General features: G+C 46.0%; 1 protein-coding gene across 1 annotated transcript in view; it reads right to left on the bottom strand.

Annotated features, from left to right (window-relative positions):
- The window catches only part of LOC130285506 (BOS complex subunit NOMO3-like), a 105,941-nt gene that overhangs the window by 60,515 nt on the left and 20,147 nt on the right, over positions 1–25,279 (bottom strand). The window contains exons 7-14 of the mRNA XM_056536985.1: positions 22,390–22,542; positions 20,226–20,363; positions 17,558–17,647; positions 15,179–15,284; positions 13,493–13,643; positions 13,232–13,409; positions 1,084–1,225; positions 503–634 (exon numbers count right to left, since the gene is read on the bottom strand). Coding sequence (XP_056392960.1) covers positions 503–634; positions 1,084–1,225; positions 13,232–13,409; positions 13,493–13,643; positions 15,179–15,284; positions 17,558–17,647; positions 20,226–20,363; positions 22,390–22,542 — 1,090 coding nt within the window. The remainder of the gene's footprint in view (positions 1–502; positions 635–1,083; positions 1,226–13,231; positions 13,410–13,492; positions 13,644–15,178; positions 15,285–17,557; positions 17,648–20,225; positions 20,364–22,389; positions 22,543–25,279) is intronic.

The raw sequence follows: 25,279 nt of genomic DNA, 5'->3' as shown, positions 1-25,279 counted from the left end.
AAAACACATTGAGCACATCTGCATGTTCCATCTGCACAAGGACCATTTGGCAATGCATTTCCAAGAGGAATCCGCAGAAACAATAACCAGGTTCATTGTTTCTGCAGATGCCGGAATCTGGATCCGGAATTCTGCCCTGTGCATTGTGCAGCAGAATCTCATTGAAATCAATAGGACTCAATCACACAAATTCCGCTGTGTGAACATAGTCTTATCAGTACTGTACAAAAATGCCTTGGTATCAATACTAATTTTATTTTACTCCCAATCTTTTTGACATTGGGTACACGGATGCACTTTAACATCTAACTAAATCTGGTTATAGACACAAATTACATATAAGCTATATTAATTTTTATATTTTATATATATATATATATATATATTTATATATATAAAAATATATATATATATGCAGTACATATATCAGTCGACAAAAAAGTATTAGCAAGAACCTCTTAATAAGCTTTGAGGCAACTAAAGTCATTATACACCTCTCTACCTTTATATTTGCCAGGTAAAACGTCCTCAAAAGTGAAAGTCACTCCCTCTGTTCTGCTGGAGACCTGTACAGAACGTTTCTCTCTCTGTCGACTCACAGACTGCAATGTTACAGTCAGATCCCCACATATATCTAAAGAAGCAAAAAAAAATTTAATTAAAATAGGCATATTACAATACACATACAATTTATGGCTGTATTCTATCAAGAGACTCAAGTCTCTGTTCTCACGATGGAGGGGGGGGGGGGGGAGACAATGATCAGGGGGGGGACACACTGAACAGTTATCTCCATCTTTTAAATAAGGGACAACTTTGCAATAAATGGACAGGAATCTGTCCATGATGACAAGATGGATGCACAGGTGCTGGGATAACTACTATACCCAGCATCTGTACTGTAACCTATTACAATAATAAGGTTTCCGCTGTATGACTGCAGGCAGGAATTTTGAGATCCAAGAGAAATTGATACAAAAAAAAAAAAAAAAATCCTGTAAACTTCTACAGCATTTTATAAAAAAAAGTTAATTGTCTTTATTTAGTGTAATATACAGTGTCATTGTTGTGTATTATACATACCAAGACAAGATACTTTGCCAGAAACAGAAGCCATAAATTGGGAGAATGACACATCCATTACAGGTTTGTCTGTTACAGTCACAGGGAACACAGCCGGCTTCAATGCCAGCCCAGCTTTAGCCTCAGCTTCTGGAATAGAGACCTGTAAAAAGGGACATCACTTTAGAAAGAATGAACTACATCAATGTGTTTTCATAGATTTAGGATTCTTTTCTTTTCTTTTTTTTTTTTTTCTTTTCTGATGCCAAACAGGAAAAAAATAAAAAAATAAAAAGATTTTTTGTACTCACCGTAAAATCGCTCTCTTTCTCGTAGACTTCATTGGGGGACACAGATACTGATGGGTATTTGTTCTTGCCAGTAGGAGGGGCTGACAACAGGAAAAAACCCTGGTAGGATATACCCGCTCACTGGAAGTGAGGTAATCAGTTTTGTCACAAAGTAGTAGGAGAAGCCAACAAAGAAATATGGCCAAAAAGGACTCCAGAAAAGAATCCCGGATAAAAAAAAATTGAAAAAAACAAGAACCGGAAAAGAATATCCGGACAAAAAAATTTATAAAATGAAGATAAGGGTGGGTGCGGTGTCCTCCCCAATGAACGCTACGAGAAAAAGATTTTATAGGGAGAACAAAAAAAAAAAAATCACCTTTTCTCGGTTGCTCTTCATTGGGGGACACCGATACTGATGGGACGTACAAAAGCAGTCCCCTTAGGGGGGCACAACCACCAGAGAAAGGGAATCAGTCCAGAGACTGAACCCCCTTGTCCATAAGGCATGCGGATGAGATCCCGGGCCAGAAAAAACTGAGGCTTAGAAAAAGGGCTCCTGGAAGATCCTCCAAGGAGATGGACTTGAACGCAAAAGGAAGGGACCGTCCTCTCCAGAGACTCTAAACCTATGGTCCATATAGAGACAAGAAAAGGTCGACTAGGAAGCCAGATGGTCCGGAACCATCCAGGAAGGAGGTAGGAAATCAACTCCAAGCAACACAGAACCAGACAGAAGGCTAGCCTGGCTAGAAAACAAAAATGGAAAAGGGCACAACAAGAGAACCCCATCCAGAGTCTACCGATTCAAAAACCACCTGAAAAGAGAAAGAGGGAAACCGGCTCTAGAAAGGCCTGGTGCGATGACCTGAACATCTGCAGACCCAAAACACCTGTCCCAGGGGCCCGCCGCGAGCACCCGGGAGGCAAAATTGGCTCTACTGGGGTAATCCTAATGACCGCAACGCCCTTCATCTCGGGAAACACAGACTCCGAAGGAGGAAAAGGAGCAAAATGCCCTGAAAAAGGGGCATCCCGGAATACCAGAGCGACTGACATGGGAACTGGAGGTTCCCGAGTCATCTGGAAGACTTACACCCGAAAAGTAAGTAAACCCAACATCCATGAAATACACGTAAAAATAAGAAGGCCAAGAAAGGAGCAGAACACCCTGAAAAGGAGCATCCCGGAACACAGGAGCGTCCCACATAGAAATTGGAGGTTCCCGAGTCACCTGGAAGACTTACACCTGAAAAGTGAGTAAATCCAACGTCCGTGAAATGCTCAGGGCAACCCATGTGGAGACAAGAAAAAAAGTGTGGTTCAGAAAGACCGCCCCACAAATGGTATTGCGGAGAAGTCTGGGCAGGATCACTACACATGCCCGAGACCTCAACCATCACTAAGACACAAAGAACCAGGAGAGCCGCCTAGAAAAGAAGGCATGCCACAGCATCCTAGGATAGTGTCCAAGACAAGGAGACTAACCGGTCTTTGACCCCAGCGGTCCGAGCGGACCAGAGCACTCCGAAGCAACATCCCGTCAGGACGGGAACAGAGGGGGGAAACAAGAGGGAACCCAGCTGGGACTCCCAGATTCTGGGCCCATGAAGGTTACTCCAGAAGACAGTAAGTTTAGCGCAACGGACACTGTCAAAGGGAAGGAAAAACACACCCTCCCAGGGAGATTGCTCCGAGGGAGGAGGAGAGCAATGGCAGGACACAACAGACGGTGGCTAAACTGGCTGTCGCCGAGCCACACATGATAGCAGAAACCCCTCCGACAGAGGCGAGTGCCAAGGCTGCCTGAGCAGCAGTAGATAACCAAGAAACAGGAAGAGAGCCAGGCTGCAATAGTGGGCAGTAAGCACACAAGCATAGACAGCGAAAAGCTCTGAACTTACTGTGCCGCCTAATCAGGCCCCATGCCAAAACAGAGGTGCTCAACCGCCGCAGACCTGTGGAAACAAGATCACAGGAAGGCCCGAGGCACACCCCACTGAACAGAAGGGAAGGTGGGCTGGCTCTACACGTGCAGTGTGGCCTTAGCATACGTAGGGACACAGACATGGTTACCTCACGATAGAAGTGGGGTACAAAACTGCAGACACAAAAGAAACCGCAGACATCCAAAAGTCCGGAAGTATGGAAGACAGGCTCAGCACTCAATGGTGTGTCACAACCATGCCCCTAGCAGACCAATGTTGCACCCTTAGAAAGGGGAACAGAGTGCTGCTGTTGCTGTGAAATGCCCACACCCCATCTTCTAATGGTGCCACACACTAGGACTGCTGTCGCAGATGCAAGAGATGAATGTATGTGGGGCAGGAAACATGCAGACACAGTGCGACTTACAGATATATAAAAAGGTCCGATGAACCCACAGAGACACTCTTTTCGGAACTTCACATGGAAAGTGAGGTACCATACAGCAGCCGTGGGAGGGGCAAGAATGGGGGTGGTGACCTGGTGGATTGAAAAACCATGCAGACAGTGTCTGGCTATCTGTCATAGGGACCATGGCCACACCGGGTCCCGCATGCAGAACCACACACTGAAAAGTGGGTTACCAGCCTTCAGTCGTTAGAGTGGCAGTGATGTAGAGAGTGACCTGGTAAAGTATGGAAACCTGCAAACCAGTATGTGGTGCATTGTATAGGGCCCATGGAGCAACATGGGGTGACCCACTCGGAACTACACCTTGAACTTCCGTCCACGGTGTGGTTAGTCTATGGTGGTTGACCCGACTTAGTAGCAAACTATGTAAACAACCGTACCTCCTTCGAACCCTCCCACAGAAAGTGGGTATTGGAGTGCGGCCGATCTAACAGATGACGTGGCGGTCGGTGAAGGAGACCCAGCAGATGAAAGTCTGACTGACATCAGTCCTGTGTACCTGCAGGGACCCACATCCAGATTCCTCACACCAGCAGTGAGGACTGGGAAACCTGGCCATGCCCGCAGCAGCCCTGAGATGGGAGGCTGATGGTGACAGAAACCGTGCAGACAAGTACACCTCCAGGTGCTGGCAAAAAGGGGAAGATAGGCAGATAGGCAATTACTGTGCCCCTCTGTCACATGTGGGAGGAAGGGGAGGCCTAGGAGCCAAGGATAGTATTCCCGCCCCCCTGGGAGATTGGGGGAGGCTGAGGGGCGTGGATTGTGTCCCCGTCACCCCGTTTATGGTCCATAGGACAAGCTGGGTCACTTTTTCGTACACCTCGCACAGCAGTGGGGTACCGGAACTATGGCCGCAGATACATCAGCTGTGTGATGATTGACAGGCGGCGGAGAAAACCACGCATACCACTGTCTGGCTTACTGCTATGGGTCCATAGTAGACAACGGGTTACTCCTTCGACTACCTCGCACTAGAAGTGGGGTACCGGAATGTCAGCCGCGGACGTGGCAGCTGTGAGATGAGTGACAGGCAAGACTACTTTCCGGGATATATCGACACCAGGTCCAATCCATGCCCATGCAGGGAGATTTCCACAGAGAGCTTGCAATGGATGTGGGGATCCTGCGCACTACCAGCGGATGCGCCAGCCTGTGGAGGAGGGAATCATATGGTATGACACCCCCTTGATGTATGGCTGGAGGACTTGACAGAGGAGGAACCTCAAAAGCGTCCTTAGCAACAGACAGGAATGCAAAATCCCTTGCAAGAGCACCTGACCAGTGTCTTGCCTCGGTAGGGAGGGACTGGAATTCGGCCATGGCACTCAATGGTAGGGGAGAACGTGTATTGAATATATCCCCGGTAGTTTCCAAGGGATCGTGAAATACCTGGCAACAACCCACCATACGCATACGCTCCCTGACAGAGTGACCCTGCAGAAATTAGGGACGCCAGAGGCATACCTAGTTTATAGCAGGTCACCTTACAGGGCGACTGAAGCAAATAAAGTGGCCCCAAATACAGTCCCTAGGAAAGGGACCCTGCAGATATTAAACTGATAAAAACAGTTATGACAGACCAAGGGGGGGGGGGGGCCGCTACATACTCACCTGCAGCCGCCATCTTCTTATACTCAGCCAGGCGTCTTCAACCAGCTTATGGCTATGCTTCATCATGCCAGGCTGCCATAGCGAGGTGAGCAGGGGCAGTGGGGGACCCAGACCCAGGGTACAACCTCCAGGCGCTGGCCATTTGTGAGAAGGGCCTGACGGCCCATACTCTTATGCACCGTGCCCCTTTGTCGCATGTGGGAGATCAGGTAGCGCCATGCTCCTGTCACCCAACCTAGAAAAATAAAGGAAAAAGAACCTAACTAGACAAACTTAACTAGAAAACAAGAAAATAATAGACCAGGTCTGGGGAGCTCCGAGACCTGTCTCTTACCTCCTACTGACACTAGCTAAAACTGGTTACATCACTTCCAGTGGGTGGGTATATCCTGCCAGGAAGGAGCAGACTTTCTTTTTCTAGTGTCAGCGCCTACTAGTGGCATGAGCATATACCCATCAGTATTGGTGTCCCCCAATGAAGAGCGACCGAGAAATACATTTTTATGGCCAGGTTCAGAGAGGGGAATCTCTGGGCAGAAATATTCAGGATGGAGATTTGGAGGGTGCTGATGGAATAGGGGATAGACGATAAGTGTCTATGGCTTCAGTATATTAAAATAATTCAGTTTAAAATCATTCATACACTGTATTTTTCCCCTGAGAGCCTGTTTAAGTGTGGTTTAAGAATGTCCAAGATGTGGAATGGGTGATGCTGGATTAGAACACCTTCTATGGAAATGTTCAGCAGTAAAGGGTCTTTGGGATGAAATTGTCCGAAAAATAAGGGAGCGTCTAAATGTTAACTTGGAAAATTGGACAATATTCAGGGAACAGAAGGTGTGCAAAAAGGGATTTTTGTCTTACCGTGAAATCCTTTTCTCGGAGGATCCATTGGGGGACACAGACCTTGGGTATATGCTGTTGTTGCTAGGAGGCTTGACATTAAGGAAACCAAAAAAAGTTGGCTCTTCCCAGCAGGATATACCCGCCTACAGAGCCTGAGGTAATCAGTTTAGTCCCCAAGCGGTAGGAGAGGACAGAGAGGCAGAAAACCAAGACCAGTCCGAGGTAACCAGAACAAAAAAATTAACTGAACACACCCTCTGACAGGTAACCAAAACCGGAACACCAAAGAAAAGGGCGGGAGCTGTGTCCCCCAATGGATCCTCCGAGTAAAGGATTTTACGGTAAGACAAAAATCCCTTTTTCTCTAATCGGCTCCATTGGGGGACACAGACCTTGGGACGTACCAAAGCCGTCCCTAGGGTGGGCACGGAAAACAATCAAGGGGCAGGCTGGGCCACCGCCGCCTACAACACCTGCAACAGCCCAGACTAGCATCAGCGGATGCAAAGGTATGAACCTGGTAGAATTTAGTAAAAAGTGTGCAAGGACGACCAGGTAGGTACGGAGCCGCGTGGGCCACTCCTTTAAGGAAGGTCAGAACATGAGAATCAGATGCCAGAGGGCATTGGAAAAGAATGAAAAGGGCCGAAACTTGACCCTTTAAAGAGCTGAGAGCTAATTGTTGTTCCAGCCCTGACTGCAAAAATGAAAGGAGTCGGGGAAGGGAGAACACCACTGGAGAAAGAAATTGAGATTCACACCAACGAAAATAAGACCGCCAGATACGGTGGTATATCTTCGCAGAAGAGGGCTTGCGCGCTTTGAGAATGGTGCGAATCACCTGTGTTGAAAAGCCACTGACCCTTAGTACCGCGGTCTCAACCGCCACGCCGTCAAATGCAGCGACAGTAAATTGGGGTGGCACAGGGGACCCTGAGAGAGAAGGTCTGGACGAAGCGGAAGGCGCAGCGGAACGTCGTCCAGGAGCCGAATGAAGTTGGCGTACCACGCCCTCCGAGGCCAATCTGGAGCCACAAGAATGGTGGGAATGCCCTCCGCTTTGAGCTTCCTCAGGACCCTGGGAAGGAGAGGAAGAGGAGGGAACAGATAAGGTAGGGCGAACCCCGACCAAGAAATCACCAGTGCATCCGCTGCCAGAGCACGGGGGTCACGCGAATTCGACACAAAGAGGGGAACCTTCTGGTTGCGGCGGGATGCAAAGAGGTCCACATCTGGAGTTCCCCAGAGGTTGCAGATTTCTGCAAATACCTCCTGATGAAGGGACCACTCGCCGGGGTCGGGAGAGGACCGGCTTAGGAAGTCCGCTTCCCAATTGTTTACGCCTGGGATGTGAATTGCCGAGATGGCCGGAACCCTGAGCTCCACCCAGAGAAGAATCTTGGAAACTTCGTCCATCGCCGACAAGCTGCGAGTGCCGCCCTGGCGATTGATGTACGCCACCGCAGTGGAGTTGTCCGACTGGACACGAACTTGGCGGCCCTGGAGAAGGATCTCCCAATGTAACAGGCAAAGATAGATTGCCCTCAGTTCCAAGATGTTGATCGGGAAGAGTGTCTCTCTGGGAGACCAAAGGTCCTGACTGTCCGGTCTCGGAAAACACTCCCCCAACCCGAAAGGCTGGCATCCGCCGTGATAACCAGCCAATGGAGGGGCAGGAAGGAGCTCCCCTGAAGAAGTAGGGGGGAGCAGAGCCACCACAGAAGGGAGCGGCGAGATGTCCCAGGGAGTACAATCTTGCGATCGAGGGACAAGGGAGACCTGTCCCACCGGGATAGAATCGCGAGTTGAAGAGGTCAAAAATGAAACTGAGCGAAGGGAACGGCCTCCATGGCCGCCACCATCCGACCCAGGACTTCCATGCAAAAGCGAATGGACACTGGGGAAGGGTTCCCGAGTATACGAAGGGTCAGCCGCTTGACCGGCGGGAGGTGAACCCGGGCGGAATGGGTGTGGAACTGAAGTCCCAGAAAAACCAAGGACTGAGTGGGGGATAGGTTGGACTTGTCCTGATTGACCAACCAAACAAAGCGAGACAGGGCCTGAAGAGTGAGGGTGAGACTCTCTAAATTCTGGTCTCTGGACGGAGCCTTGATCAGAAGGTCATCCAAGTAAGGAATCACTGAGACCCCCCTCATCCGTAGTAGGCCGATCCCCGGCGCAAGGACCTTGGTGAATACCCTCGGAGCTGTGGCAAGGCCGAAGGGGAGAGCCACAAACTGGAAATGTCCCTCCGGGACAGCAAAGCAGAGGAACCGCTGGTGTCCCGGAAAAATCGGAACATGGAGGTAGGTGTCCCTGATGTCCATTGAGGAAAGAAACTCCCCCTGATCCATGATCGCCACGATCGAACGGAGAGACTCCATGCGGAAGTGGCACAGGAGGAGATGCCGGTTGAGGAGCTTTAGATTTAAGATGGGGCGTACGGAACCCCCTTTCCTGGAAACTACAAAGCGGTTGGAATAAAAACCTTGAAAACGTTCCTTGGGAGGAACCGGGACAATAACCCCCCTCAATGAGGAGGGAATGAAGCACACCCCGAAAAGCGTTTGCCAGAGAGGGAGACCGTGGGGCTCGGAAAAGGAAAAAGCGATCCTTTGGAAGAGAGGCAAACTCGATCCGGTAACCGTTGGATACCACATCTCTGACCCAGGAGTCCTGTACATGCGTGGTCCAGACATCCCGGAAGAGCAACAGACGACCTCCCACCCGAGAAAAAACTGCGGGTGGGGGCGTCCCTACAGGCAGAGGTGGGTTTTCGTGGGTCCCGCCTTGGCCGCAAAGCAGCCCGAACGGTTATCTGATTTCCAGGATAGGAGAGTCTGGAAGAAGGGAGCCTTTTTGTCCCGAGAAGGTGCGTGCCAGGCCCCCTTTGTGACCCTGAAGGTCCGAAAGGAGGTAGATTTATGTCGGGAAGCAGTACTGCAGGCCTTATTTTGAGGTAATAAAGAACTCTTCCCTCCCGTGGCTTCCGAGATGATCTCATCTAGGCGCTTACCAAAAAGCCGAGAGCCAGTAAATGGAAGCTCAGTGAGAGATTATTTAGAGGCTGCGTCCGCATCCCAGGCTTTGAGCCACGCGGATCTACAGAGAGCCACTAGTTTACCCGTGGCAAAAGCAGCACAGCGGGCAGACTGCATGGAAGCAGAACATAGAAAATCTCCCACTTTAGAAGCAGGAGAATTGTCGGCCAGTTCTTCCGAGGAAGCCCCACAAGAAATGCCCTGACGGAGTCGGGAAACCCAGATCGTAAGGGCCTTGGAAACCCAGGCAGAGGCAAAAGCAGGGAGAAGAGATGAACCCGCAGCCTCAAAGGCAAATTTTGCCAAGGTCTCCACCCTTTTGTCCGCTGGATCCTTAAAAGAAGCAGCATCGGGCAAAGGCAGGGTAGTAGCCTTAGATAGGTGGGAGACTGGTGGGTCCACCGTAGGAGGTGAAGTCCACCGGGCAATGAGGTCCTTAGCGAAGGGATAACGCGCTTGAACTATCTTTGTTTCTTGAAACCTCTTGTCAGGGTGCCTCCAGGCAGACTCCAGCAATGCTTCAAATTCAGCATGGGAGCTGAACATCTTGGGTGCCGGATGGGCATGTTGAAAGGAAACTTCTGGAACAGCGTCCGAAATGGCGCCCGCTCCAATCCCCGAAGCATATGTAAGTGCAGGGGAACGGGAGCGGGCGAAAGCGCCAGCGAGCCGATGCGAAAGTGAAAGTAAACTGCGCCCCGAACGCGTCGGCACACAACGCGGCCGGAGCACAGAAGAAAGGCTGGAGTGAGAAGGCAGCCGCGGCTGCTGAAGAAGGAAGAGACTGATAAAGTGAAATAATGCAGAAAAACAGTCCTACACCACTGACTCCAGCCCCCTGAGTTCCCCCAATAAAGTGGTAGGGAGCCCCTGCCTAATAGGGACCCCAAACTAGATTTAATAAAAAGTGGGACCAAAACAGGGGGTCTCCAGAGGTTGCAAGCCCCTGACACCTGAAAGAAAAAGGGGGGGGGGATACTCACCTTAATCTGAAGAACTCACCTGATGAAGTCTTCAGTCATTAAGTCTTCAGCCAGCTTTTGTCACCTGCGTCATGCCGGGCTTGAAAAGCGAGACGACGAGGGAAAGGTGGGGGTCCCGGACCCATGAGGTACAATCCCAGGCGCTGGCCGTTGGCGAGAGGGGGCTGACAGTTCATCCACGATGTCTGTGCCCCCTCAATCGCAAATGGGGAAACAGTGAACGCTATGTTCCTGAGTCCCCACCTGAAAAAAGGAAAATAAAAGGGAATAAGAAACTAAACGTCCCTATTCTGGAAAAATAAAAAATGTTAGACCAAGTCTGGGGAAAACCCCAGAACAGTGTCCATCGCCTGCAGACACTAAGCTAAAACTGATTACCTCAGGCTCTGTAGGCAAGTATATCCTGCTGGGAGGAGCCGACTTTTTTGGTTTCCTTAGTGTCAAGTCTCCTAGCAACAACAGCATATACCCAAGGTCTGTGTCCCCCAATGGAGCCAATAGAGAAATTAAATTGGTGTCTAAATTTTTTTTTTTTTTATTGGAGCACTCTTAATAGTTAGGAATTTTTTTTTATTTTATTTTTTTTAAGAATATCCCCTCCATTATGGGAATTACTAGTAGAAAGAATCAAAAAATATGAGATGCCATCGAAAGATAAAGGGGGTGGCTTCAACATAAAAAAAGCTAAGATCTTGGAAGATTGGGGAAGAGGAGTTAACTTAATTCTAATTAAGGTTTTCCTTTTTTTTTTCTTTTTTTCTTCTTTCTTTTCCATACTGTGGGGGAGGGGATGGGATTGGTTATCAGAGGAAAAATTATAGAAAAATATTTAGGAAGTTATCTATACTATTGTGAATTGGATGTGATACTATGCTTCATTCTTGAAATTGTAAAGACTAAATTTTTGTCACAGATGTATGGTTGAATATGATGTACATAAATACAATTTTGCATATGTGTGAACTCTATTCTATGTGACCTGATAATATGAAATTGTAATGGTTTTTAATTTACGTACACTTATCTTGTTTCACAGTGGAATTTCAGCGGATAAAATTCTGAAGTGTGCACTGTGCAGCGGAATCCTACTGACAGCAATGGGATTCTGCTGCACATGGAATAGTATGAACCTAACCTGATGGTGCTCTTACAGTTAAACTTACATGCAGCTTTGCTGTGCAGTAGAGATGAGCGAACTTACAGTAAATTCGATTCGTCACGAACTTCTCGGCTTGGCAGCTGATGACTTTTCCTGCATAAATTAGTTCAGCTTTCAGGTGCTCCCATGGGCTGGAAAAGGTGGATACAGTACTAGGAGACTCTTTCCTAGGAATGTATCCACCTTTTCCAGCCCACCGGAGCACCTGAAGACTTAACTAATTTACGCAGGATAAGCATCAACTGCCGAGCCGAGAAGTTTGTGACGAATCGAATTTACTGTAAGTTCGCTCATCTCTAATCAATGTACATAAACAAGCGAATTGTGGCGAGCCTTTACCGCCTCTGTGAGATGGGATACTTTAGAGCAGTGGTTTTCAACCTGTGGACCTCCCAGATGTTGCAAAACTACAACTCCCAGCATGCCCGGACAGCCAACGGCTGTCCGGGCATGCTGGGAATTGTAGTTTTGCAAAATCTGGAGGTCCACAGGTTGAAGACCACTGCTCTAGAGCAGTGTTTGCCAGCTAGGGTGCCACCAGCTGTTGCAAAACTACAGTTCCCAGCCTGCTGGGAGTTGTAGTTGGGCAATAGCTGGAGGAATCCTGGTTGGAAAACCCTATTTTAGAGTTGGGCTGGGTTCACACCACGTTTTTGCAATACAGTTCCCGTATAAGTTTTCAATTTAAAAACCATATGGGACCGTATTGAAAACCGTATGCATTGACTCTCCATTGAAAACCGTATGACAAACAATGCATCAGGTTGTGTCCGTTTTGCATCCTGTACGGTTTTATCAGTTTTTTTTTCCTGTACCCAAAATCGTAGCCTACCACGGTTTTTGGTCCGGGTGAAAAACCATATCGAAAACGTATATTTATATATATTTTTTTTTAACATGGGAGTCAATGAGAACCGTACAGGACCTTATGTGCGTACGGTTCCATCCGGTTTTCATTATACTGTTTATTTACTTTGCACAGTTTATTTCTTGGAATTTCAAATCAAACAAGTAAAACTTTATTCATAATGGAATGAAATGTTAAAAACGTATAGTTTTCAGGTGCTCCCGTGGGCTGGAAAAGGTGGATACCGTCCTAAGAGACTCTTTCCTAGGACTGTATCCACCTTTTCCAGCCCACCGAAGCACCGGAAAGCTGAACTAATTTATGCAGGAAAAGTCAGCAACCGCAGAGCTGAGAAGTTCGTGACGAATCGAATTCACTGTAAGTTCGCTCATCTCTACTGTGCAGTTTTGACCCCAAAACCAGATGTGGATCATAATAAATGAAATAAAATAAAGAACAGATTCAACCTCTACTTTTATTTTGAATCCATTCTAAAACCAGGAGTGGAATAAAGCGTACTTGTTATTTTTAGGTGACTTTTCAGGATAAGCTGCCATGTTTGATTTGTGTACATGAGAAGCAGCACTATTTCAGAAAATTATAACTTGTATAAGGTATTTTATTTTGTTTTCCACTCTGCATGTTTTATTTCTAATTTGCAGTTCTCCCAGAGCTGGTGGGTGGAGCTTCCTCCCTGCCCCTCCATAGACTTGTATTACTTGTCTTGCAGACATAGGACAAAGCTGAGCTGTTTTTTAGAGTGGAATACAGCCTTACAGGAGAGGGTGGAGAAGGAGGAAGCTTGATAACAGGAGAAAGAAGCATTTTTGTCTAGTAAACAAATACTGCCCCCAAAAGTGACAAAACACTAACTTTTTTGCCTCTGTCAGGAGAATGGAGCCGCATCAATAGGAGCTTTCTTTACAATAAACACAACATTTACTGGCTCTACCATGATGTGAACAAGGCCTTAGCATAGACACTTTCATTACCTTTATATTATAGGATCCTCTTCTAGCCTGGAAGCAGAAGGCTCCATGAGAATCCGATTCTGTGGTCAGGACAGATGCCCTTTCCTTGTCTTGTGAAGTCAATATAACTTTGTATTTACTCATCGTCTTAATACTTTCGGGGAAATTTGTGATGGAAATGTCTCCACATACACTGAATCTGGAAACAGAAAGAAGTAATAATTTATCCAAAAGACATCAAGACTGTTAAAATACTTAGCAGTAATCTCCAGGATGTCTTACCTTGCCACTATGATATCAGCAAGCTGCGGAGTGTTTGGGGCAATCTTCACAGTGAGTGTATCAAAGAATATATGGTCCTTTTGTGCATCAATACTGTATGTACCGGCAGTCATGTTCTCCAGACGGAAGGATCCATCAGCATTAGTCATAACTATGTAAAGATAAGAGAGTCTAAAGTAAGCTGAAATTCATAATAATGATTGGACTTTTCTAATTCTTCATTCTGCAGCTCTGCTTGTTAAGACTGACTTTAATTGATAAACAAAAGCTCACCATGAGCTCAACTGTGAACCAGTGCTAATTCTGAATCTACGGGTAATAAACCCATCAGTGAAAAATGTGAAAGACACACACACAATAGAGGGTGATCATGGACATTCAAGGAGAATTATGTGGAAAAAAAACGCATCCCCTATCCAAACAAGATGGGATAGGTTTTAGATTGGGTTGTAGTTTAACAAGAGCTGGAGGTACACTGGTTGGAAAACACAGTTAATGGGGGGAGCCAAAGGGATCTTTGTTCTGGAGCCCTGGAGGGATTCACAAGCACTGTAGTAGCTTCTTACGGACCACATGTGGAAGTCTGATACGCAAATATCAGGAAGTGATGACATATCCTAGGATTGGCCATAACAATAGAACGTTCCTTTAAAAAGGGAAACTGACAGCTGGTTCTACCCGCACTTAAAGGGGTACTCCGGTGGAAAACATTTTTTTTTTTTTTTTAAATCAGCTGGTGCCAGAAAGTTAGTAAATTACTTCTATTTAAAAAGTCTTAACCCTTCCAGTACTTATCAGCTGCTGTATGTTCCACAGGAAGTTCTTTTCTTTTTGAATTTCTTTCCAGTCTGACCACAGTGCTCTCTGCTGACACCTATGTCCATGTCAGGAACTGTCGAGAGCAGGATAGGATTGCTATGGGGATTTGTTCCTGCTCTGGACAGTTCCTGAAATGGACAGACCTGTCAGCAGAGAGCACTGTGGTCAGACTGAAAAGAACTATACAATTTCCTCTGGAGCATACAGCAGCTGATAAGTACTGGAAGGATTAGGATTTTTAAATAGACATAATATACTAATCTTTAACTTTTTGGCACCAGTTGAGGAAAAAAAAAAAATATATGTTTTCCACCGGAGTACCCCTTTAACACAATAAACAGGGTTATAGTGCAGGTGAACTGGTATAAAATGAGATACACTTTACTACATTTGGTGCAGCCATTCAGGAGATACAAAAAGTATTAGGGTCCATTGCTAATGCCGTCCTTTGTGCAATGGAGGCGAGAGCCAGCATACAGAGCTTTCCTACCTCCATCCCCTTGGCTTCCATATGCCCGCCCACCTAATAAATATTTAAGGAGGACTCGTGCGAGCGTGAGGTGGGTGGGCATATGGGAACAGAGAGAAAGATTAGCATATCAGTAAGGGACCCTAATACTTTTTGTATCTCATGATGAAGGCATCAATTTGAGTAAGTTATATTTTAATCCGGTTCACCTGCACCATGACCCTGTGTATTAGGTTTACTGCAGGTGAACAAGCAGTCGGTTTCCATCTAAAATTGTAAAGTTCTGCAACAAAACCATATCCATGTAGCTGCAGAATAAAGATGAAGAAGCAAGAGTCAACTATACTAGATCTGTCAAAGAATCCATAAACGTGCTGCAAGTCACATCCTGCATCTACCTTTCATCTGGTTGTTGAGAGTAACAACAGCGTCCGCAACACCTTCACCTTCTGGCCCGTTCAGTACGCGTCCAGTGACGGAAAATCCCATGACATGAAAGACCGGCTAAAAAAAAAGGTAAGTAAATGCAATTATTTACAAAAACTAGTAGAAACAATACTAGTAAATAAAACACACACACTTGTCTGGGTACAAAATGTAAAATAATGTGTTAACTACACATAAAATATTTAATGGAAAGAAAAAACAAAATGCCATTATAGAGGTCGTCCAGGGTGGGAGCGGGAGGGCGCGGATTGCTCTCTGTGTACTATGATCTCTGTCTGGCCATGGAACACTTTTATATATCGTGTTTGATGGCTTATACACCCCTGGTAACCCCTTGTCTTGTCTGTTTATTAATCTCATTATGGTAAAGAAATGCACAACAAATGTTTATTTCTTTTTTGTTTGACTGTTTAATTTTATATTTTTAGTCAGGTACATGACATTGTGGCATTATTATTGTACATGCTTTTGCACTGTGTCTCTGAACACCTTTGTTAAGTGTCTCTTTATGGTTCCTCTATTGTAGGTTTAGTGTCAAGTGTCTCTTTATGGTTCTTGTATGTAGGTTTATAAGAAAAAAAAAAAAGGAGGCAGTTCAGGATTAGAAAAACATGGCTGACTCCACAAACCGCGCAACTCATATCAGTTTCAATGTAGTATTGAAGCTCATTTCCAATGAAGTTAATGGAGCATAGGTTTAATACCACACACAACCTGAGAACAGGAGTGGTGCTGTTTTGGAAGAAATTAGCTCTTGCTTTCTATTCCTGAATAACCCCTTTAAAGGGGTACTCCGGTGCTCCAGCATTCTGAACATTTTGTTCAGAACGCTTGGAGCTGGAGGCCGTGATCGTGATGTCACAGGCACGCCCCCTTGTGATGCCACATCACACCCCCTTCATTCATGTCTATGGAAGGGCGTGGTGTGACTTCACGAGGGGGAGTGGCAGTGACATCACGAGCACTGCCACAGGAACCCAGCTTTCTAAACAAACAGAACCCCCGCAATCAGACATCTTATCCTTTGGATAAAGGATAAGATGTCTAGCAGTGGAGTATCTGTTTAATCCTGAAATCATCACAAGAACATATTAAAGGGGTTACTTGCGAATTTAAAACGGATGGCTCACCCTTGGAATATGGAATTAACAGAGGAGAGGGGTGACTTTCAGCCGGTAAGCTATTTGAAGGGATTATGGTGCTCCCTTTACTGTGTACTAGGCTCAGTACCTGGCTCACAACAGTGCCTGCTCAGAGTGGCAATACGCCCCTACGAGCAGACACACTGCAAAGTGCGGGTCGCTGCACACGCGTGCAGTATAAATCGCATGTCGCAGCTGCTCTCGGCCGAGCTCAGGGAGCAGGGGGAGTGGCTGCGATGTGTGCGAGTACACTGCGCATGCACAGAGATTCGCACATCACAGCAGTGTAACTGCTCATAGCGGCGTAAAGCTGCTCCGAGCAGGCATATCTAAAGGCACCCTGTTGTGGTCCTTCGGCGGCGGATCCGCAGTGTAAAATACGCTTTGGATTGGCTCGTCTGAATGTACCCAAAATAGCAAGCATTAACAAGATATGATGTCCTCCAGAAAGACAAGAAAGTAAGATACAGTAGTGTATTTGAATTTGTTTCACTGAACAACTTAGAAACCTGTCTCAGTGTGACAAACATTTCCCCAGGGTAGTGGTCTCGGAACTGTGGCCCCCAGATGTTGCAAAACAACACCTTCCAGAATGTTGGCTGCCTGGACATTCTGGGAGTTTTAGTTTTGCAAGACCGGAATTTGGAGACCACTGGCCTAGGACATATGGCCACCATGGGACTCCTCTAGGAGTCATATAGGAGATTGTTTGCTGCTATAAATCAACAGTTCCCTCTAAGGTAGATGTCTATGAAGTCATTACAGTAATTATTAGAGGGAAAACTAGTAGATTACATTTCACATCCCACCAACATGTCAGGTATCTCGGCTAGAGGAAGCGCATGTGTCGCGTGAAACAGTCTGTCCTGCATACCCCTCGTCCTCATTGTCTCTGCCTCTGGATGTTCGCTAAGCACCAACTGTGGCATTAAAGTCTTCGCTACTGTATGGTGAGTGCCGTCTTCTTTGTCATTTCTACATTGGAAGTTTTACGCACTTTACAGACTTAATTGGTGCGGACTCAATCAGTGGAAATCCATAGCAAAGTACATACGAATACCTAGAGGCATCAGTGCTGAAGCTGCTTCTCCTTCACCTCCCTTGTACAGCATGTCAGGTTAACACAATGTAACTATAAGAGGACAAAGTAAAGCAGATGGGGTATGGGAATTTGGATTGTGATTCTACCTCTAATTTAAGACTGTCGTGTTCTACGGTGAAATCCAGCCTGGATGGAGCAACGTCAAATGTGATCCTCTCTCCCCTGTAATATGGGATCTAGAAAAATAAATTACAGGAAGAGGTTAAAAAGTAAATGCAACAAAAAAAAAAAAAGCTTCAAATCCTGAAAAAGTAATGACATAGTATTGTCTAGATTCAGTTAACACAGAGGGAAATTTCATTTCCTTTCATCATTACCATGAAGTGAGTGTTCTTACTTAGATCACTTTGTGCAGTGGTCACCGATTTATTACGTGCAACTTTTTGTGAAATGTCCAATTTAGAAGTTATCACAGGGCAGGTCAATCGAAATGGCTCTATACGACAATTCCATTAAAGGGTACCTCTCATCAAATAAACTTTTGATATATTTTAGATTGATGAATGTTGAATAACTTTCCAATAGCATGTTAATGAAAAATATGCTTCTTTCTATTGTATTTTTCCCGATCAGTCCTGTCAGCAAGCATTTCTGACTCATGCTGGAGTCCTAAACACTCAGAGCTGCCAGCCTGCTTTGTTCACAGCCAAACAGGCTGTGAACAAAGCAGACTGGCAGCCCGTAGTGTTTAGGACTCCAGCATGAGTCTGAAATGCTTGCTGCCAGGACTGGTAGGGAGACCCCTAGTGGTCATTTCTTCAAAGTGGAAAATTAAATAGAAAGAAGCATATTTTTTAATAACATGCAATTGTAAAGTTATTCTGCATACATTAATCTATAATATATCAAAAGTTTTTTTGATGAGAGGTACCCTTTAAGGTCTGTGCAATATTTGATACAATTGTCCACTGCGCCATTCCTCTGCAACATTTAATCAGATTAAAGTAGAGCAGTTCTGTGGTGATTCACTAAAGTCTATGCGCCATTTGATTAATTTGGCGCACATCTGCCCCTTTCTTCGTGACATTTGTGGACTAATAACGGCCAAAACTCACACGTGATTTGATAAATTTCCCTCATACTGTATGTTCAAAACACATCACATCTATACAAACACTTTAGATCAGTCTGCACATATAAATAGACTGATTGTATTCATTTTAAAGAATTGCAAGCAGATTTTAGATTGCTTTTATAGTGCCTGTACACACAGCGGTAAATGCAGTGCCACCAGGAACCAACCCGCAAAAAATAAATAAAATAAAATTGTTACATGGTATAGTAACATGGTATATATCTGTGGCAATTTGTTGTGAAATCGGTAATAACTAAAAAACAAGCCCCTGCATAGCTCTGTGGATGAAAAAATAAAAGAATAATGTCTCCTAAAAAACAAGGAGGAAAAAAATAAATAATAATAATTGTCTGTGTCCTCAAGGCCAAAACCAACATAGACTCACCGCTTATATTGTTTACAGATCCAAATTTATGTGCTGATTATTAAAGGGGTACTCCGGCGGAAAACATTCTTTTTTAAATCAACTGGTGTCAAAAAGTTAAACAGATTTGTAAATGACTTCTATTTAAAAATATATTAATCCTTCCAGTACTTATCAGCTGCTATATGGTCCACAGGAAAAAAAAAAAATTTTGAATTTCTTTTCTGTCTGAACACAGTGCTCTCTGCTGACACCTCTGTCCGTAGTAGGAGAGGTTTGCAATAGGGATTTGCTTGTACTTTGGACAGTTCCTGACATGGACAGAGGTGTCATCAGAGAGCACTGTGGTCAGACAGAAAATAACTATACAACTTCATCTGAAGCATACAGCAGCTGATAAGTACTGGAAGGATTACGATTTTTAAATAGAAGAAATTTACAAATCTGTTTAGCTTTCTGCCACCAGTTGACTTAAAAAAAAAAAAAATCTTTTCCACCGGAGTACCCCTTTAACCACTAGACTCCACCCTGGTATATGTCAGCACACCTTTTTGTTGGCATTCGGATGTATATTGATGACTTAGGCTAGGTTCAGACTACGGAATTTTCGCCTGCAATTCCGCTTTGAAATTGCAGGCGGAAATTCTGCTTGCTAAAATGTATAGTGTAGTGAATGGGTTTCCGTTCCCAAATTCACACTTCGGTATTTGTGAAGCGGAATTTGTGAACGGAAAATCCGCTTGGAAATTTCCGCCTGAAGAATGGCGTTGCTCTTTCTTCAGGCGGAAATACTCGCGGAACACATTGCAGTCTATTGGAGACCACAGTCTCCGAACGGTCCTAGCGCTGACTGATTCAGTCGGCGCTGGCAGCACTCGGAATCTCCAGGCGCAAATGTTCTGCCCGGAGATTCCGTAGTCTGAACCTAAAGCTACAGCTAAAACAAAACGTGAATAGTCATGATTGATTTTTGGGTTATTCATGGAATACAAATGATAAGTGTATGGCCTGGCACATCAAAACATACAGGACCCTTATATACATGCACAGCCAATCCAGTCGAGCAGACTTGCAGTGATTGATCATATAGAGAACCCCACATATGACTGATCGCATGTCCGCCGGCACTTATGTATGACAAGCTGAGCTGTGTACTTGTAGTAAAAGTGAGCAGATTAGTGTAATGAGCGTCTTTGTTTGTGGATTTAGCCATCATAACTCCCAACAGGTTCCTCCACTAAGAGGAGATTAACTGTCTGGTCTAAACTGTAAAGCAGATGGTTGATGGATAGGAAAAGACACCGTCATCACTTACCACGCTGTAATCCCCACTTGGCAGAGACAAGAAAGTAAAGGATCCGTCTTCTTTAGAGGTCGCATGACACAGGTATGAAACCGATTCATCTTTTCCCTTATAGCCCTCGACGGGTGACAGATTGCAGCCCAAAATATCCTACAGGGAATAAGAACAGCGTGTCAACAAATTACAGTCATTTAAAATAGTAGCAGAGAGGAGACGTGTCCATAAGCCATGTATTCCAGAGGATCCGTGCCAGGAGAAGCCACTCTTATACAGCGCCTGTATGTACTAGTGTTCTGACCAAGTGGTTTCCTAAACTTCTGACTGACCGACCAGAAGGGATCAGCCTTCTAGTATACAAACACATGAATAGCATTAGATGGCTATGCATTGGATTTCTTAGTCTCATTGCCTTTAATGAGGCCTTTAAAAAGGTCATAGCTTAATGTGTGGCTTTTCCCCATCCTACCAGCTTTTATTTATAGATTTCTTTCTATATATGTATAGCAGTGTTTCCCAACCAGTGTGCCTCCAGCTTAGAGCTGGGCGGTAAGACCAAATATGTGTATCACGGTATTTTTGTAACTTATGGCGGTTCCACGGTATTTCTTTCACCGACACCCCCCCCCCCCCCAAATCATGTGACCTGCGAGCGCTGTTCTGCTCCCCCCCCCACCAAATCATGTTACCCGCCAGCGCTGTTCTGCTCCCCCCCAATTAATGATCAGCCCAGTGGGGTACTACTCATATGTGTCACCCGCAAGCACTGCCCTCCTCCTCTTTGTTGCGGGCCGCCGGCGATGGAACTCTATACTGTACGCCAGTGGTCTCCAACCTGCGGACCTCTAGATGTTGCAAAACTACAACGGCTGTCCGGGCATGCTGGGAGTTGTAGTTTTGCAACAGCTGGAGGTCCACATGTTTGAGACCACTGCTGTATGCTGTATCCCTATGCCCGGGCTGCAAAAGATAAAGAAAATAAACTTTAACTTACCTACGTCAGCCTCACGCTGTTCCTTGGGACTGGAGCGTTGGACAGCCGTCATGCTATCACCGGCCGGAGCAATTTCCCGTCCCGGCCAGTGATAGGTTAAATGCACTGTCATGTAAAAAGCCGGCCAGAGCTCCTTACATGACAGTGGGCGGGACATCGCTCCGGCCGGTGATGGGCTGAAAGCTGTCTGACGTTCCAGTCCCAAGGAACAGCATGAGGCCGACGTAGGTAAGTTAAAGTTTATTTTCTTTATCTTTTGCAGCCCGGGCATAGGCATACAGCGTACAGCAGTGGTCTCAAACATGTGGACCTCCAGCTGTTGCAAAACTACAACTCCCAGCATGCCCGGACGGAGTTATAGTTTTGCAACATCTAGAGGTCCGCAGGTTGGAGACCACTGGCGTACAGTATAGAGTTCCATCGCCGGTGGCCCCCAAAAAAGAGGAGGAGGGCAGTGCTTGCGGGCCGCTGGGCTGATAATTAATTGGGGGGGGGAGCAGAACAGCCCTGGCGGGTCACATATGATTAGTTCCTTAATGTGGGGACAGCGCTGGGCTGATAATTCATTCCCAAGGGGGAGGGGCCCAACCAGTATTGCGGTATGGGAAAAATTCATATCGTGCAGCCCAAAAAATTTGGTATTCGGTATGAACCGGTATACCGCCCTGCCCTACTCCAGCTGTTGCAAAACTACAACTTCTAGCATGCACGGATAGCCAAAGAGGTCGTTTTTGATGGGACAAGCTCTTTAACAGAGGAATCTTATGGGTGTGCCAAAGGGTAGTGAGGGTCCCATTAAACCAGTGTTTCCAAACCATTGTGCCTCCAACTGTTGCAAAACTACAACTCCCAGCATGACCGTTGGCTGTCCGGGCATGCTGGGAGTTGTAGTTTTGCAACAGCTGGAGGCACAATGGTTGGGAAACACTGCCATACATAAATAGAAAAATCTATAAATACAGGCTAGTAGGACGGGGAAAATCCACTAACCAGGAGCTCCATTCCGAGCCCGTTTTAAAACTCAAGATTTTTTTTTAAATTTATTTATTTTTTGTAATATTGCATACACAGTTCTCAAAAAGGATTATTTTTATTTTTTTATTTTTTTATAATGCTACCCATGGTTCTTGACAGTAATATAATCCACATATGAAGAATATAACAAGTAGATGGTCAAGACTTTACCTCTCGGCTGGTGGATGGTGAGAACAACAGAAACATGACGCCTTTCATCGGCTCGCCATCACTACGTACAGAACCAGTCACATCATAGCCAGCGACAAGGAGTGGGCTTGATGTTTGGGCATTGGAATTTTTCACTTGAACTATCGTTGTTGCCTGAAACAAAGAAAAAAAAAAAGTTACATTTTATTTAAGGGGGTTATCCCAAGATGATAAGTTATCCCCTACCCACATTGCCAAGCACAGAACTCTATGTTTGAAAGTTCCATAGACAATAAATGATCTAAAAGGAAAGCAGAAGGCGCTCCATGTGCGGGATCAGCAGGTCAGGCCCATAGGGAAAGGGAAACGATCTATCCCACGCCGCTTACCAGAGTTGGTTGTGTGCACACATACAACAAAGGGAAGCGCCTGTAAATGCTTGTGTCCTCATCCGCAGCCCTCCTAAGAGGTAGTAGATAAGCAATTTGACCGTGTAGTAGGAAATGTCGGCGCTGGATAGAGGAACCAGGAGGAGTGCAGCATAAAATCAAGTTGGGTTTATTAGATGCAACGCGTTTCGCTGCGCATGCACAGCTTCATCAGGCCTTGCCTGATGAAGCTGCGCATGCGCAGCGAAACGCGTTGCATCTAATAAACCCAACTTGATTTTATGCTGCACTCCTCCTGGTCCCTCCATCCAGCGCCAACATTTCCTACTACACGGTCAAATTGCTTATAGACAATAAATAGGGCAGGTGCACTGCCACTTCATTCACTTGTGGAACAACAGACCTCTGTGATCAGTGGGGGTCTCAGTATTCAGACCGCCAATGATTAGCTAGTTATCCCCTATTCTGTGAATAGTGAAAACATTTTTTTAGATAGAGGATTCCAGTCCAGCTCCTTTACCTTCTGGTGACCAGCTGTTACCACCAAAGGAAGCCATTGTTGACAAAACATTTTTCCTGCTGTGGCCAATTCAGGAAAAACGTGGCATTACAAGTGGACCATACAAACAACTTCTGTTTATGATCCAGAGAAAGGCAAGAAAAACCCTATGAAGCTGAGGACAATTGCCCCATACCAGAAGGAAAAATTCCTTCACGACGCTAAATATGGTATCAGAATAAATCCCTGGATCAACATTCTGGGGGAGATTCATCAAAACTTTTGCAGAGGAAAAGTTGTCCAGTTGTCCATAGCAACCAATCAGATCGCTTCTTTCACTTCTCAGAGGTCTTTTCAAAAATGAAAGAAGCGATCTGATTGGTTGCTATGGACAACTCAACAACGTTTCTTCAGCACAGGTCTTCATGAATCTCCCTCTTTGTCCCTATAAATCTAGTATTAATAACTTATAATGTTATTACCCTCCCGAAATTCATCCAGGCCCCTTTTGGACTCTTATCGAGTTCATCATGACCACCTCCTCTGACAGAGTTCCACAGTCTCACTGCTCTTACAGTAAAGAACCCCCGTCTGTGCTGGTGTAGAAACCTTCTTTCCTCTAGACGTAGAGGATGCCCCCTTGTTATAGATACAGTCCTGGGCATAAATAGATCATGGGAGAGATCTCTGTACTTCCCCCCTGATATTTCTAAACTAAATAACCCTAATTCTGATAATCTTTCTGGGTACTGTAGTCCTCCCATTCCCTGTATTACGCTGGTTCCCCGTCTTTGAACCCTATCCAGCTCCACTATATCTTTCTTTTACACTGGTGCCCAGTACTGTACACAATATTCTATGTGTGGTCTGACTAGCGATTTGTACAGCGGTAGAATTATTTCCTAGTCATATACTATGCCCCTATTGATGCCCCCCCTTTTTATTCTTGGTCTAAAGCCAGTTCTATGACATCCATATTACCCTTCATATGGCAAATAGAGGCTCTCATCTGATATACTCTCCCATAATACCGTATATACTCGAGTATAAGCCGAGTTTTTCAGCACGATTTTTCGTGCTGAAAACGCCCCCCTCGGCTTATACTCGAGTGAACTCTCCGCCTGTCAATCCCTTCTCAGTGGTCTTCAACCTGCAGACCTCCAGATGCTGCAAAGCCATCGGCTGTCCGGACATGCTGGGAGTTGTAGTTTTGAAATATCTGGAGGTCCGCAGGATGAAGACCACTGCCATCATCCAGACCCCCCCCCCCTTTAGTTTTCTATTCACCTCCCCTCGGTGGGAAGGAAGGGTGAGTTGGTCCGGGCCGTCCATATTCGACCACCTATGCTGCAGGGACCGTCCGTTGGGGAGGGTTAGTCGTTCCGGGCTTTCCATCTTCACCGGGAGGCTCTCTTCTCCCCTCCGGGCCAGCCCCGGACTAGTGATGTTGCCTTGACGACGATGCACAGGGACGTCCCTGCGCGTCACCGTCAAGGCAACGCCACTAGTCCAGGGCCGGCCCGGAGCGGAGAAGAGGGCCTCCCGGTGAAGATGGAAAGCCCGGAACGACTAACCCTCCCCAACGGACGGTCCCTGCAGCATAGATGGCTCGGACCAGCTCACCCTTCCTTCCCACAGAGGGGAGGTGAGTAGAAAACTAAAGGGGGGGCCTGGATGATGACGAAGGCCCGGGCAGTGGTTTTCAACCTGCGGACCTCCAGATGACAGCCGATGGCTGTCCAAGCATGCTGGGAGATGTAGTTTTGCAACATCTGGAGGTTCGCAGGTTGAAGACCACTGATTGAAGGGATTGCCAGGCGGTGATGATGAAAGGGGGGGGGGATGATGACAGGGGGATGATGACAGGCGGTGATGATGAAGGGGGGGATGATGACAGGGTGATGATGATGAGGGTGTTAATGACGGGGGTCTGGATGATGATGGGGGAGGATGATGATGGGGGAGGATGATGACAGGGAGAGATGATGTATTTCCCACCCTAGGGTAATAGTCGAGTCAATAA

The sequence above is a fragment of the Hyla sarda genome, chromosome 8, assembly GCF_029499605.1.
Source record: "Hyla sarda isolate aHylSar1 chromosome 8, aHylSar1.hap1, whole genome shotgun sequence".
Classification (NCBI taxonomy): domain Eukaryota; kingdom Metazoa; phylum Chordata; class Amphibia; order Anura; family Hylidae; genus Hyla; species Hyla sarda.
Note: the sequence above shows the minus strand (reverse complement) of the source record. Positions and strands in the feature narration are given on the sequence as shown.